General features: G+C 52.3%; 1 protein-coding gene across 22 annotated transcripts in view; it reads left to right on the top strand.

Annotated features, from left to right (window-relative positions):
* Positions 1-355: 355 nt before the first annotated feature.
* The window catches only part of MYO18A (myosin XVIIIA), a 96,624-nt gene continuing 80,852 nt past the window's right edge, over positions 356-16,127 (top strand). For 17 of the 22 annotated variants that reach the window (XM_082372657.1, XM_082372660.1, XM_082372656.1 and 14 more), the window contains exons 1-2: positions 356-492; positions 12,113-13,191. In XM_082372657.1, coding sequence (XP_082228783.1) covers positions 12,193-13,191 — 999 coding nt within the window. In that variant the 5' untranslated portion in view covers positions 356-492; positions 12,113-12,192. The remainder of the gene's footprint in view (positions 493-12,112; positions 13,192-16,127) is intronic. The other 5 variants (XM_082372665.1, XM_082372663.1, XM_082372664.1 and 2 more) reach the window with 2 other exon arrangements.

Below are 16,127 nucleotides of genomic sequence, written 5' to 3'. Positions count from 1 at the left end.
ACCCTATGTCTGTCTCTGCAGAGCCACCCTGGGACGATGTGGCCCGCGAGGCTCAGTTGTCCTCTCTGGACAGCACTGCCCTGGGCAGCACCCTCTTGGACACAGCCAGCAGAGTCCACCAGTGCCTGCCGCGGACAGAGCCTGTTCTATACATTCAGCATGACGCCGGGGCCTGCCCTGGGCACGCTCAGCAGCCCCCAATGCCCAGTGCAGACAGGACCTCCAGGCACGGCCTCTCGGACCCGGACCGAGGCCTCCAGGGCAGCTCCCGGTGCCCGCCTGGCCCGCTCTGGAGGAGCGCCCAGGCGCTGCCAGGAAGGCCGGCCGTTTATCCCCGGAGCCGCCAGCAGGGAGCTCCCTTTCGGCTCGGCTCGTGCGGCCGCGGGGGGCGGCGCTGCGCTGCGCCGTGCTGCGCTCCTGCCCGGACCGGGCCGGGGCCGCTGGATGCTGCTTCTCCGCTCCTGCTGCCTGCCGGGCGGGCTCCGGCGGCCGGTGAGTGCGGGGCGGCGGGGGTGGCCGCTCGTTAGCGGGCCGGGCCCGGGGTGGGGGTGGGGGGGCGGCGGGGCGGGCTCGGGCCGGGAAGGCGGGCGGGCGGCGGGGCCCGCCGGCTCCTCCTCCTCCCCTGTCCCCTGGAAGCGGCGGCCCGGACTCCCGGCTCCGGTCCCTAGCCGTGCCGCGCAGCTCGGCGCCAGGGACGCGGGGCCGACCGGGAGGGGGGCGGGAGGGCGAGCTCCGGCCTCTTTTGCCATCTCGAGGGGCGCGGGGAGGCCGGACAGGGTGGCCAGTTTGGGGGGGGGCGGTTCGGGGCTCGGGGGAGCCCAGGTGGCCCCGAGCTGCGGAGTGGAGGCTGCAACCCGGGGGGTAGGGGGCTTCTCGAGGCCAGGCCCAGGCCCCCCAGACAGACTGACGGACCGAGGCTCTGAGGAAGGCAGCGGGGAAGGCGAGCACCTCCACCGAGCCCTTTATCCCTCCCAGCGGCCTTCACCCTTTCACTGCCAGGCCGACACCGGACTCCTCTCAAAGGAGCAGCTGCCAGACAGCTGGCAAAACAATGGAGACCCTGCTTCCCTGGGCCCCCTACCCTTGGGACAGAAGACGGGGGGCGGGTGGGTGAACGATAGGCTTTGGGGATTAGGGCGTGCCAGCTGTCCCCTGCGAATGGCTGCTCACCTCACCTCTCCCTGCCAAGGGGTGGGGTGCGTGTGGGAAGGTTGGACTGCCTGCCCCAGGCCTCTGGGAGAGACTGCCCTCATGCCCCGCCCTGCGAACCTGTCATGCCAGTTGCTTCGCCAATGGGAAGGGGAGATGGTAAGGTTCGCTGCCCCCCACCCCCTTGTTGGGGGTGCCGCTGGTACCAAGCCTGGTGAGGAGTGGGTCCTGTTCCTGGCTGAGATAAGGCCTGCAGGGACACACCGCACACTGGAGCTTTGTTTGGGGGTAGGGGTGCAGTGGGGGATGGGGGTGTCACCCTGTTGCAAGGCACGTGTGTCCTGCTGATTAGTTGGAAAGGCTGCCGGCCAGAATGAGCTGACGGGGAGGGTGAGGATGGGGGAGGCTGCCAGTTCGTTTTTTAAGCGGTACTCCTTTTGCCTGGTCCCTTGGCCAATGGGGCATGTGTTTGGCAGTGTCCTTATGGTTTGTGTTTGTGTAGGGAGGCCTGCGATGGTGCTTCCTGGGAAGAGCTTTCCTGCCTAGGGCCTTCCTGCCCTCAGATGGTCCCCCCAAATTATGGAATTGGATTCCCTCCCCTCTTCACCTTGCCAATGATTTATGTAGGTTCGTTTTGTCTTTTGGAGTGCCTAGCATGTCTGTGGCTGAGGAGGCCTAGTAAATTCCCCTGTGAAGAGCGAACGGTGCCGAGTGTGTATGCCCTGCGGCCATGCTGGAAGGGACGGAAGGTTGTCCAGGTGATTAAGAGCAAGAACACCTTAGCAAGACATTGAACCTAGAGGTTCAAGCTGCCTTTCCATGTGCTTACCAGGTCTGGAGCCCTTTTCTTGGACAGGTTGGTATCCTGTTGTCATGGCAATGGAGTTGGCCTTGCCTCATGTTCCCCACCCTATTAACTCCGGGGCTACTTTCTAGTTGGAGATATTGAAAGTTGCTCTCTTGAGGTCTCTGGTTTCCGGACAGACCTCACTGGCTCTTTGTCAGTGGCCTGCCACCTCCCCAGCTTCCCCTCTGTCCTTTTGTGATGAGGACTTTCCAGGAAACATCCTCCTGGTTGCTGGACATGACTGGTTATATATAACTTCGGGTGGAGGTGTGCTTGTACATTTGGGGTTGGGAACATTGGAGATGGGGCCTCAATTCCAGGAAGATGATGGGGGAATCTATTGTGTCGGGGGGTTAGGGGAATGAGAAGTGTCACAGGTGGGAGTGGAGGGTGGGTGAGGAAGGGGTAGAATGCTGATGGTCACTTCCTGTGGGAGCTTTGAGCTTTGAACAGTTGATGACCTGGCACCTGGCAGCTCTGAATATCTAGTTTGTTTACTCCTGTCTCCTGGCCTGGCTCAGGTGCCAGGGTGTGTGCCCGAGGGCTTGCTCTCATGATCCAGGCTCTCCTCAGAAACCTTCAGGTGGATTGTGCCCTTCCTGACTCCTGCCTGGTCCTCAGCCTCACTGCCTGGCAGTCTGGACAGCCAGCCTGTTGCCTGGAGCCCGCTTCACTGGCCTAGCTTGAGGCTGCTCATTGAGGGGTGCATGTGTCTTCAGAAGCTGGGCCTGAAAACCCCAGGGTCCCCCAGTGGCAGGTACCTGAAGGTGGACTGGGAGGGGCAGAAGTGGGGTTTGTGTGAAAGGGAGAATCCACCCTCTTGGGTGGAGCAGGGAGTTGTTGGAACTCAGGAAGGCTTGATCCAGACTTGCTGTGTCACAGGTCTCCAGGGCAGCAGGGCTGTTCTTACTCCTTCTCAACCAGAGGTCTGTCCCCAGCCAGACCTCCCTCACCTGGAGTGGATACCACAGACTGGAGCCAGAGCATCCACGTGAGCAGGGTCCTGTTGGTGGCCCTGAGCCCCAGGCCTTGTCCTAGGCCTCTCCTGGGTGTGGTGGGTGAAGCTGAGGGGCTCTGGCCTGATATAGTTTAAAGGTTTGAGGGGTTGGGAGGGCTCAGCCCACCCTGTGCTATGATTAACAGGTTTCCCCAGGACTTGGGTTGGGGGCTTGATGGAGCTTTTAAGTTCTGCTTTGGGTCAGGCCCCGGGGTTCTTTAAGATCTTCTCACTGCACCTCACCCCCCATTACCATTTTCTGAGGCAGCCTGAATTAGAGGGTGGGGTGGTGCAGTAGTGGGAACTGGATTGGCAAGGGTGGGGAGCAGACTTGGAAACCCCCGCACCCTCTGCCCCTCACTTTCCTGCCCTTTCTCTTGAGGTAGGAATTGTGTGACTTGTAAATTATCCACATTCCCTTGACATTTCAAATAGTTTACAGTCGGGCAGCAGTTTAAATTGTGGACTGATGATTTTACAGGGCCCAGGGCCCTTTCTCACAGCCAGGTACTTTATAGTCACTTACAAGGAATTATTTTTGTTATTCTCTAGTATTCAGAGATGTTGGATAATGGGCTGTAGGTCACACAGCAAATCAGAGGGAGAGCGGGATTAGAACCTCAAGTTTGTGGTTGAGCAGAATACCTCTTCAGCGAAGGCCAAGTCTGAAGTCTCAGGACCATGGAGATTTTAGAGTTGAAATAGCTGAGGTCTAGAGAGAGGACGGGACTTGCTCAAGGTCACACAGGAGGTGGGGTGTTGGGGTGTTAGCTGAGCTAAGCGCCCAGCGGGCTGTGGCAGGCCCCGCGGGGGGCCAAGGAGGTGCATCTGGAAGAGCCGCCGGGGACCTGGCCGGGCTGCTGGCACGTCTCCCGCTCTCGTTTCTCCCGGGGCCTGCGGGATTGTTGCGTTCCAGGGGAGACGGTATCGCAGCGGAGGCGCCGCGGGGCTGTGTCTGCGCCGGCCCGGCTGCCTGGAGGTGCCGAGGGCCGAGGGTTCCCGGCGCTGCGGCGGGCAGGGCAGGGCAGGGAGCCGGCGGCCGGGCGGCCGGGCCGGCTGATGTCATGTGAGAAGCGTGCAGACGGAGTGAGTGAGCACACCTGGAGCCAGAGAAGCTCCATGTGACCTGGCAGTGAGTCATGGGCCGCGGCGGGGCTCAGCAGGACCGCCGGCAAGAAGCTCCACGGCGGCGGCGACAGGCGTCACCCTGCGCTGCCCGGGCCGGGCGAGCCCCCCTGGGCCACTCGTGCAATTCCTCGGTCCGGGCGGGCGCCCCATCAAGGCCTCGGGGCGGTAGGAAACGGCCGCTCAGGGAGGTCAGAGGCCAAGGGAGAGAGGCCGGCTCTCTTGGGAAAGTATTTCCTTTGTATTTATTTATGAGTGTGGTCGAGGGTGGGAGGACTGGCCGTTTTAAGTATACACCCACAGCAGCCAAGTCTGGGCGCCCTTGTCTTGGGATTCTAACGTTATAGTTTCCACTTCCTGGGGTTTCTACTTTGCCAGCTGCAGGGTGACCCATTTAAATCTGTCCCCACTTAAAGCCACAAGACACTAGTGAGATCTATTTTAACCAAGTCCCCCAAGTCACTGAAACATTTTCAAAGCATGAGGTGGCCAGCTTTGAACTTGCCGTTGCAAACCCGTTTACAGCTTTAATGCCAAAGGGATTGCTTATTACTTTGTCACACCTTCCTTTTTTCTTCTTTGATCTTTAAAATCACAAAAGTAACATGCTAAAAAAAGGTTTTATCTGTAGCAAGTCTACGAAGTAGAAAGCTGAAGTGTTACCCCTCTTTGCCACTATTCCACAGAGAAAAATCACTGATATATTTGTGTAATGGATCTTTCCAGACTATTTTTTAAAAGCTTGTTATGAATATTTTATATATTATGTATTTATAGTTTAATACTTATATGTTATATAAATAGAATTTTATATAAATTTTCTTTCTGTGGGAAATAAAGGGCATGAAGAAAAGTAGAAGAAAAATTATACATAATCCCACTATCTAAAGCCCCCAGGCTTAAGTGTACACACACACACACCCCTACCAGCTAAATATTCTCACTGTCAATAAATTTTAAAATGTAGACAAAACACAAGTCTGCTTTGACCCTTCCAAAATCCTTGTCTCTTCCCCAGAGCATACATTTTTCTATGCATATGCAAATATTATACATAATGTGCATGTATATATATGTACACATATATGTAGTTTAAAAAATTTTAGTAAAAATTGTATACTATCTGGCAACTTTCTTTTTTCACTTAACAATATAGTATAGAATCTTTCCAGGTCAGTATACACAAATCTACCTCATTCTTTTTTTTTTTTTTTTTTTTAAAGATTGATTGATTGATTGATTGCTATGTTGGGTCTTCGTTTCTGTGCTAGGGCTTTCTCTAGCTGCGGCAAGTGGGGGCCACTCTTCATCGCAGCGCGCGGGCCTCTCACTATCGCGGCCTCTCCTGTTGCGGAGCACAGGCTCCAGACGCGCAGGCTCAGCAGTTGTGGTTCACGGGCCCAGTTGCTCCGCGGCATGTGGGATCTTCCCAGACCAGGGCTCGAACCCGTGTCCCCTGCATTAGCAGGCAGATTCTCAACCACTGCGCCACCAGGGAAGCCCTACCTCATTCTTTTAAATAACTGCTAAGTTCTATAATTTAGCCACTCCCCTAGTGATGAACATTTATAGAGACAGAATTTTGCTATTATGAAATAGCAAAGATTAGCCATGTTTATTGTGCTGCAAAGATTAGCTATGTTTATTGTGTGAATATATCTATAGATGTCCTATAAATGGAATGGCCCCGTCAAAGAATATGTACCTTTAAATATTTTCATAGATACCACACACTTGCCCTCCTTTTATCAACTTATATTCCCAGCAACACATTTGGGACACCCTGCTTCTCATCCTCTAATTGATTGATGTTAGCGTGGTAGTTTTTACTAAACTGCTAAGTGAACGCAGTATACCTCTGTTTTATTTCACACAGCTGTGACTGTTACTCAGGCTGAATACCTGTTCGTGTTTGTTGGCCATTTGTATTTCTGCATCTATGAATTGCCTGTCCTTATCTTGGCAGTAGTTATATGGGGCCTCTGGACTCGAGCCAGTGTGATCCAGCTTGGCTGTGTGCTAACTGGATTGCCTTCACTTCTTTGGGCTTTACTTTCCATATACAAAGGTTCTGTCCAGCATTAAGATTGTATGTCTAGACTTATTTTAGTCATATGTGTGCTGATAGTCATTTGTGTACTTTATTATCCTCTCTACCATCCCATTAAGATGGCATGAATGTGCCTTGCTACCACTGGGTTCCATTCTTGAGGACTTAGTCTGGTCTAGACATTATATGAAGGGCATATATACATATTTCATTTAATTCCCATGCCTTATGTGGTAGGTACTATTATTTCCATTAAAGAAAATGGGAAAATAGAGGCACAGAGGCCTTAAGTGACTTGCCCAAGATTGCATCGCTGTTAACCCGAATTTGTTTTCAGCTTTGTTACCTGACATCTGAAGCCTAAACTCTTTCATGGGTTTTATTTTTTTTTTTTTTTTTTTTTTTTTTTTTTTTTTTTTTTTTTAGTTCTGACTTTGACAACCTGTGTCAGCAAAGACCAATCTTTATAGCTACTTTATTTATTTATTTATCTATTTTTAGCTGTGTTGGGTCTTCGGTTCGTGCGAGGGCTTTCTCCAGTTACGGCAAGTGGGGGCCACTCTTCATCGCGGTGCGGGGACCGCTCTTCATCGCGGTGCGGGGACCGCTCTTCATCGCGTTGCGCGGGCCTTTCACCATCGCGGCCCCTCCCGTTGCGGGGCACAGGCTCCAGACGCGCAGGCTCAGCAGTTGTGGCTCACGGGCCCAGCCGCTCCGCGGCACGTGGGATCCTCCCAGACCAGGGCCCGAACCCGTGTCCCCTGCATTAGCAGGCAGATTCTCAACCACTGCGCCACCAGGGAAGCCCCATGGGTTTTATTTATCTTTATATCCCCTGCATTTAGTAGGTGCTTGATAAATACATACTTTTCCCAACATTTTATCACAAGGCTCTGCAAACATTTAGAAAAGTTAGAGTTTTACAGTGAACACCCCATCTCCTAGACTCTACAGTGAACACTTTACTATCCTTGTTTATCACATCTTTATCCCTTGATCCAACCCTCAAGGCATCTTATATTTTTGATGCATCTCAGAGTAAATTGCAGACACCAATATACGTTGCCCCCAATACGTTAGCATACATATCATTAACTAAAGTTCGATATTTGTTTACCGTTCTTTTCTTCTTTTGAGTGAATATTTCATACAATAAAATGCACTAATCTTATGTGCACTATTTGATGACAATTGACAAAATGTATACATCTGTCAACCCAAACCCTTATCAAGATATGTAACATGAACATTACCCCGGAAAGTTCCCTCATGCCCTTTCTCAGGTAATCCCCACTCCCACTTCCCAGAGGTAACCACTGTTGATTTTTTTTCACCATGGGTTACTTTTGCCTGTACTAGAAATTCATATAAAAAGTACCATACCAGTATGTCCAAGTCTTCTTTTACAGTCACTTGACAGATGTTTTTGAGATTCATCCCTATTGTGTGTATCAGTAGTAGTTTCCTTTTTATTGCTGAGTAGTATTCCATGATATGAATATGTAAATTGTTTCTCCTGTTGATGAATTGATAGTTGCATACTTGAATTGAAAGGTCCTTGCCCTCAAAATGCTTTCTGTCTTAAAGTAATAAAGCAGCTGAGTTGACTGATTCAGTGGTACTTTGCTTTGATTTGGGGGATAGTAGGGTCAAGATGATTTAGGTACATACCCTAATTTACACACAGACCTTCCCTCCACTTAAAGTTAGGAAAGGCCTCCTGGAGTAGGGTGAGGGGTGAAAGGCAGAGAAGGAGGTCAGAAAAACTGTAAGGTTACCTTCAGTGGGAGGGGTAAGAGACGAAGGAGAGGCAGGTAGAAACTGCAGCCTGGAATGGGAGTGGGGAGGTAGTGATTGCTGCTGGAGACTTTGGACCTAAGGACAGGAGATGCGGGAAAGTCCAAGGTCCACAGGAAGTTGACAGAGCCCAGGTCTCTGGCGAATTGGGCTCTGAGATGCATAGGAGCAGCTGCAGCTATACTGCAGGTCTGACCCTGGAGGGGGAGTTTGCAGGTAGCTCTAGACATGTGGCACAGGAGAGAACCCAGGCCACAGCCAGGCCTGGCAATTGTAGGGACAACAGTGGGGAAGGGGTACCTTGTGAGCTGTGTAGATAACAGTGGCAGGACAGGGCTGATGAGGGAAGGGCTGAAATGGACTTAGTCTCCAAAGGCCTCAGGGTTGGGATGAGAGGGGTGACTTTGGCAGAAAGTTAATAAATAACCTATGTCCACAAGAGAAATATTTGGAATTTTATAGCTAGAAGAGACCTAGATCATTTAGTCCAACCTTGAGCAAAGTGACAGGCTCAAGGTCCCCTAGCGATTTGTTGGCAGATCCAGGCCTAGATACCAGATCTTCTAACATTTCCTGCCAGCACTATCCCCCTGTGCTGCTGCTGTGACTGTCTGTTGTTTCTGCCTGATGCAATGACAGTGAGGGACAAGCTTTTGCCAAGACAGCCCAAAGATTCTAGAATTCTGGGGGCTGTTTTCCGTTGATACTGCTCAGATGTCTAGTCCCCAGCAAAGAGCCAGCACTGGGTAAGGATTGCAGAGTGAGAATTGGAGACCATAAAAGGTGTCTTGGTGGGATAGCATTGTAGGCAGTTTGGTTCTCTGTGGTTGGGCTGAGGCTGAGATATTGGTTAGTTCCCTCCAAGTCCCCAAGGTGGGTTTCTTTCTTCATTTCCCTCACATGTCCCCCTGGAGCCAACTTCTAAACTAGCCTTTTAAGAGAGTGCAGGTAGTGATGGGTGAGAGGTAAGGTGAGCAGTGACCAACCAAAGATCCTGCATCCTAGCATATGGTAGGTCTGTCCATACCCCCATCAGCGTTCAGGAGGAGAGGGAGAGACCCCCTATATTAAAGTAGAGCCCTGAAGAGAGGATGCCTGTTGCCGGGCACTCCTTCACCCTGAATCAGTCCAGGCTCAGCTAGCCGAGGCTGTCCCTGGCTTTGCACTTCTTGGGCCCTAGATTTCCTGTCTTCCCGCTCCCAGGTACTGTGCTTGGAACATTAAGAACTAAAAAGTTCAGAGGGAACTTTGTTTTACCAGGTAGGAACGGAGGTCAGAGGGGGAGAGGGGTGCCTGCTAGGTCCACAGGGAGCCAGTGACTGGGCCAGATCTCCCACCTCTTTGGATATGCTCTATAACTCAAGAGTTCTCTAGAACTGCACCGCCCAATCCAATAGCCGCAAGCACAAGGCTGTTGAATACTTGAAATGTGTTTTGTCTGAATTGAGATGTGCTCTAAGTGTTAAATGTGCACTGGATTTCGAAGACTTAATACGAAAAGAGAATGTAAAATATCTCAATATTTTTTACATAGGTTACATGTTGAGATGACAATATTTTAGATATCTACATTAAATAAAGTATATTGTCTTTTTGTTTTTGCTTTTTTTATAAATTTATTTATTTTATTTATATATTTTTGGCCGTATTGGGTCTCCGTTGCTGCACGCGGGCTTTTTCTAGTTGTGGCGAGAGGGGGCTACTCTTTGTTGCGGTGCACGGGCTTCTCATTGCAGTGGCTTCTCTCGTTGTGGAGCACGGGCTCTAGGCACACGAGCTTCAGTAGTTGTGGCACACGGGCTCAGTAGTTGTGGCTCGTGGGCTCTAGAGCGCAGTCTCAGGAGTTGTGGCGCACGGGCTTAGTTGCTCCGCGGCATGTGGGATCTTCCCGGACCAGGGCTTGAACCCGTGTCCCCTGCATTGGCAGGCGGATTCTTAACCACTGCGCCACCAGGGAAGCCCAATAAAGTATAGTGTTAAAGTTAATTTTAACCGTTTCTTTTTACCTTTTTTAATATGGCTGCTAGAAAATTTACAATTCCATACATGACTTGAATTATATTTCTTGTGGACAGCGCTGCTCTAGAAAGGATACTCTGATCTCTCAGGGGCCACATGGGTCAGGGTGCTGGGCAGGGGGAAAGCAGTTAGCCAGTACCCCGGGGCCCTTGGGCGCTTCTGGCCTTGATGCCTTCCTAGGCATTGTACCTGGGTTGGGGGTCCTTCTCAGTAGAATTGGGGGGCCTGGAAGGCCCTGCTTGGTTGTGGCAGTGGGGTACACAGAGAGGAAAGGCCTCTCCAGGGCTTGGCAAGAGCTCGCTGCTGCAAGGGGTAAGCTTGTAGGTCTTGTGTCTAGAACTCAGAGTGGGAGGCCTTCATGGAGAAAGAAAAAAGTACATTTAATTTCTAATTAGGTGGTACAGCCTCCTTCTTGTTCCCTGCTGGTTAGAACAAGGAAGGCTCTCTCAACTCCACCCCACCAGGTTTTTCTCCATCCTGTCCCCAGATGGGTGTGCCTAGGGGTGGGAGTAGGTTGGCGCCCTAGGCCATAAGCCCTGGAGCTGGGGTTTTCTCTCAGGCTGCCACGACTTTCTTCCTGAGGCTATATTTAGATGTTGGTCTGGGGAAAAGGATGTGAGTTTTTCAGGATCCTGTTTATCCAGCAGACCCCACGCCCACCCCCACCTTGCAGCTGTCTGTCCTCTATTCAGTCTGGAACTTCCCCTTACCTCCCTCCCTGCTTCACTTTGGGCACCCAGGCCCTAGAAAGAAAACAACATTTGCCGTTGAATCCTGCGGTCACCGCCTACTAGCTGTGTGACAACTAACATACACTTAATTTTCTGAGCCCTGTTTTCTCATTTGTAAAGTCGAGATAATGATACCTACCTTGCAGGGATGCTGTGAGGTTCAAATGAGATAGTGTGTGTAAAGTGCCTGGCATTATGCCTGGCGAGTGGCAGTCATTAAATAAGTGTTGGTTCTTTGAGATCTTCTGTCAGGCAGTGGCTAAGGCTGCTGCTCTAGGGATAGCAGGTTTAGGAAAGAGCCCAGTAGCATGTGATGCCTATTGCCTTAATGGACATTGGCTATGGGGAGGTGATGGTGCACAGAGTCCATTTCCTTTTTCCTTTGTGATTGAATCTTTTTTTTAATATTTATTTATCTATCTATTTTATTTTTGGCTGTGTTGGGTCTTAGTTGTGTCATGTGGGCTCAGTAGTTGCGGCACACGGGCTTAGTTGCCCTGCAGCATGTGTGATCTTAGTTCACCGACAGAACCCGTGTCCCCTGCATTGGAAGGTGGATTCTATTTTTTTTAATTTTTAAAAAAAATTTATTTATTTAATTTATTTAATTTTGGCTGTGTTGGGTCTTCGTTGCTGTGCGCGGGCTTTTCTTCTCTAGTTGCGGTGAGCGCGGGCTACTCTTCGTTGTGGTGCGTGGGCTTCTCATTGCAGTGGCTTCTCTTTTTTTTTTTTAATATTTTTATTTACTTATTTGGTTGCGCCTGGTCTTAGTTGTGGCAGGCAGGCTCCTTTGTTGCGGCTCGCGCAGTGGCTTCTCTTGTTGTGGAGCACGGGCTCTAGGCGTGCGGGCTTCAGTAGTTGTGGCTCGCGGGCTCTAGAGCGCAGGCTCAGTCGTTGTGGCGCACGGGCTTAGTTGCTCCGTGGCATGTGAGATCTTCCCAGACCAGGGCTCGAACCCGTGTCCCCTGCATTGGCAGGTGGATTCTTAACCACTGGACCACCAGGGAAGTCCCTTGCGTTTGAATCTTAAGTCAGGTCCCAAATTGGCTTGATGGCATCCTCTAACCAGGAGGTTAGATCTCCCAGATGCCACCACCATGCACACCTAAGCCTGGGTCTTTCAGGGATTACAGGAAACGACAGACTTTGGAGTCTGGGCTTTTATAAACTGATCTAAACCTCGTTTCCATATTTGTAAAATGGGGATAATGACAGACCTACCCGTAGCAGTGTTGTGAGGATTACCTTAATTGAGACAGTACTGTTTAAAACAGAACACCTGGCACATAACTGGCACTCAGTGAGGGAAAGCTGTGCTCATCAGTTGGCCGTGTCGGGATTGGAGACACAGAAAGAGGCTCTGCTCGAATAACCTTTCTCTCTGTTTCTGTTTGCAGCAGCAAGGTGGGGCACAAAGGCCCTGTGCTGAGCACCCGTAATCCTCTGGGGGTGCCACCCCTAAAAACAGCACCCCACCATGTTTAACCTAATGAAGAAAGACAAGGACAAGGATGGCACGCGGAAGGAGAAGAAGGAGAAAAAGGAGAAGAAGGAGCGGATGTCAGCAGCGGAGCTGCGAAGCCTGGAAGAGATGAGCCTGAGGCGTGGCTTCTTCAACCTGAACCGCTCCTCCAAGCGTGACTCGAAGACACGCTTGGAAATCTCCAACCCCATCCCCATCAAGGTGGCCAGCGGCTCCGACCTGCACCTGACTGACATCGACTCCGACAGCAACAGGGGCAGTGTCATCCTGGACTCGGGCCACCTGAGCACAGCCAGCTCCAGCGATGACCTCAAGGGTGAGGAAGGCAGCTTACGGGGCTCGGTGCTGCAGCGGGCAGCCAAGTTCGGCTCCCTGGCCAAGCAGAACTCGCAGATGATTGTCAAGCGCTTCTCCTTCTCCCAGCGCAGCCGGGATGAGAGCGCCTCAGAAACCTCCACCCCCTCAGAGCACTCTGCCGCCCCGTCTCCACAGGTGGAGGTGAGGACCCTAGAGGGACAGCTGATGCAGCATCCCGGCGCAGGCATCCCTCGACCAGGACCTCGGTCCCGAGCCCCTGAGCTGGTGACTAAAAGGTTCCCGGCTGACCTGCGCTTGCCCCCCGTGGTGCCCCCGCTACCCCCTGCCCTCCGGGAACTGGAACTGCAGCGACGGCCCACGGGGGACTTTGGCTTCTCCCTGCGACGCACAACCATGCTGGATCGGGGCCCCGAGGGTCAGGTCTATCGGAGGGTGGTTCACTTCGCTGAGCCCGGCGCGGGCACCAAGGACCTGGCGCTGGGGCTGGTGCCAGGTGATCGTCTGGTGGAGATTAATGGGCACAACGTGGAGAGCAAGTCCAGGGATGAGATTGTGGAGATGATCCGGCAGTCTGGGGACAGCGTGCGGCTCAAGGTGCAGCCCATCCCGGAGCTCAGCGAGCTGAGTCGGAGCTGGCTGCAGAGCGGCGAGGGACCCCGCAGGGAGCCAGCCCATGTGAGTGTCTGCCTGGGCAGCCGGGGGTAAGCAGGAACTGGGGATGTTGGCATCTCCTGCGACTATACCTGGGTGGATGATGGGGGTACCCAAGAGCTACCGTCAGAGCCTAGTGAGTGTGTGACTGGTGAAGCCGTGCCACTCCTTGGGCTCCGGGACAACTTACCTGGCCTGTGGGGAGGAGTGACCTCAGAAGGTGTGATACACAGCGATACAAGCTTTATGATACCCTGGTGGGCTAATATGTCCTGAGCCCTCAATTGGGGCATGGGGGCTAACATGTGCCACTTCCAGATATGAGAGACACTCTGGGCTACTACTAGTCCAGACTGGTATCTGGACTAAAATATAGGATTTCCATTATTTAGATATTGGAGGTGAAAAAAGATAAATTATTTTAAATCAGGGCTCACATTTGGTAGCTCCTGGGGAGATGACCTCAGGCCTCCCTGAGTGACTGAGGAGCTGAATACCAGGTAAGGTTGCAGAGATAATCAGTGGCCAGATCATGGAAGACCTTGTAAATAATGGTAGGAGTTCAGATTTTATCCCAGTGACCATTGTAGGGTGTTTAGCAGGGGAGTGACTGGATCTGATTTATAAAGATCACTCGGGCTCCAAGAGTCTTTATTATCTCTTGGAAGAAGAAAAAGCGCGGCCCTGGAAAGGCAAAAGGGATCAAGCCTACAGAGATAGTATGACCTGACTATCCCTGAGATCCCAGCTCTTATCCTGCCCACACAAAACAGCAGTGGAAAGGGGTGACATAGGAGCAGAAGAGATTGAGATTAGGTGTATGAGCAGGTCTCTAAGGGGATGGAGATCTCTAACCCCAGGGGACTTCTGATAGGGTGGCTGCATATCCGTTTGGAATGTTCTGCCTAGAGACAGTCCAGGAGGGACGAGCTGGCCTCTAGCCATCCCTTTCTCCTGGCTGTGGGTTTTAGGATCGTTCGGATCTGGTCCCTGCAGCCTGACCACCGCATAGCCTGGCCAGGACCTTTCAGCACTAAGTGACCGGCCAGATGTGTCAAAGTCAGAAGTGGGAGGAAATGCTAAGGAAGCAAGCAGAGTCCTGGTCCTAGCTTTCTCCTGGGGAGGGGAAGTGGAAGCTCAGATGGCTGTTCAGCCTGGCAGCATCTCGGGCCAGGGGGGCCTGGGAGCGGCAGGGTTAGGCTCTGGCAGGAAGCACTGGAGTTGGGTTCCCGACCTTCCTTTACCCTGGGGCTGGTGGAGTCAGGCAGCTTTGCTAGTCAGGAAAGGGTAGTGAGTGGAAGAGGGCCTGTCGTGGAATCCGGGGGAGGACCTGGACTCATTTATTCCGGAAACACACATCAGGCACCTACTATGTGTTAGCCATCAGGCTAGACTGAACTCAGGGAACTGCAACTTAGAGGGAGTATTCTTTATTTCAGAACCAAAAATCATACCATGTTGCCATGTCTGCTTTCTACCAGGCTAACATTGCTTTTAACAGATGGAACTGTCTTCTTCTTAAAGAATGAATCTCCCCTGGGGGATTGTTGCCAGCTCCCTGTTGAACCACAGCACAGGCCTCTGTGGGGCCCTGGGCCTGGCATCTCAGATGCTGTTTAGTTTTGTCTTTATAGCACAGGGATCAGCCTGGTATCTCATATTTCCCAGCCACTCTCCCTTCCCAGCTAGCTGCTGCTACCTCATCCCTGGGGAAGTGGATGGCTTAGCTTTGGAGGCCCTGGTGGATTCCACATTACAGCAGGTATCCCTGAAATGCTGGCTTGTTCTCATCCCTGTGGGGCAAACCCAGCTGGTGCCCAGAGGACGTCTTCGTCCACCTGAGGGATCGGGCAGGGGACGTAGTAGAAAGCCCCGTCCTCATGAGTCTCCTAGAGCCCTCCGACAGGTTAAGAGAAGCCCTGTATCTTTTCCCACCTGCGTAGGTGGTGGGGACTCAGGCTACAGCAGAGGGGAGTGGAGTGAGCCCAGCATTCCAGCTTCCTGGGACAGACCCTGGAGCTGGTGTGGGAGTGCTACAGCCTCTTCTGCAGCTCTCATCCTCTATCTCCTCCTCTTCCTCCCACTCCTACTCCTGCTCCTTTTCTTGGCAGCAGTTCTAATCCCAGTTCCATGCCAAGAAAAGAGTCTTCCCGCCTCCTCCAGGCTGCTGGGTGGGGTACCCTGACAACTCCAGCCCCACGGGTACAGCTCCTGGCGGCCACCCTGCCCATCAGGCCATCCATCAACTGTGTCCACACGTTGCCTGTCCCCAGGGAGCTCTGAGGGAGCTGGCTAGCCATCTGTTCTCTTTCCGCACACAGATGGGGGCCAGGCCCCATGGCTTTTTCCATGGCCTCTTCAGAAGGCCCCAGGGAGAGACAGCCCCTTGGGTTTCCTTCTCACATGGTGTGTGTCCAGAATGCTTGGCTCACACCTTCTTCATGTATCCCTGTAGCTGCTAGACAGGGTTCCACTGGGAGCAGGGGTGAGCTACGGTAGTAAGATAGACTTGGGGCCTGATAGGAACCACTCAGCTGGCCTGAGAGAAGCAACTCTTCTGCGTCTTTTCTTCCGCTCACCTATCTATTAAACAAACATTTGTTGAGCACTTTCTGTGTGCTAGGTCCTGGGGTCCAGCAGTGAGCAGCACATAACCCCAGCCCCAAGGAACTCATAGTGTGGTGGGAGGGATGGTCAAGTGGCAGACAAGGACAATGCTATTTGAGAAGCTCAGTGACAGGGGACACGGCCCTAGGGAGCACAGAAGAGGGACTTTTAGTACAGCCTTGGGAATGAGTCAGGGAGGACTGACATCTGGGTAGGAGATGAGTGTCAGGGAGGCAAGAGGAGGAAGAGGAAGCCTGTAAGACACATGTCAAGGTCTAGAGGTTGGAGAGAATGACACATCTGGGGAATAAGACTGGGTGATAGTGTGGAGACATTATTGAGAGAAGCAGCAG

This window comes from Balaenoptera borealis, assembly GCF_965194805.1.
Source record: "Balaenoptera borealis genome assembly, chromosome: 20".
Classification (NCBI taxonomy): Eukaryota; Metazoa; Chordata; class Mammalia; order Artiodactyla; family Balaenopteridae; genus Balaenoptera; species Balaenoptera borealis.
Note: the sequence above shows the minus strand (reverse complement) of the source record. Positions and strands in the feature narration are given on the sequence as shown.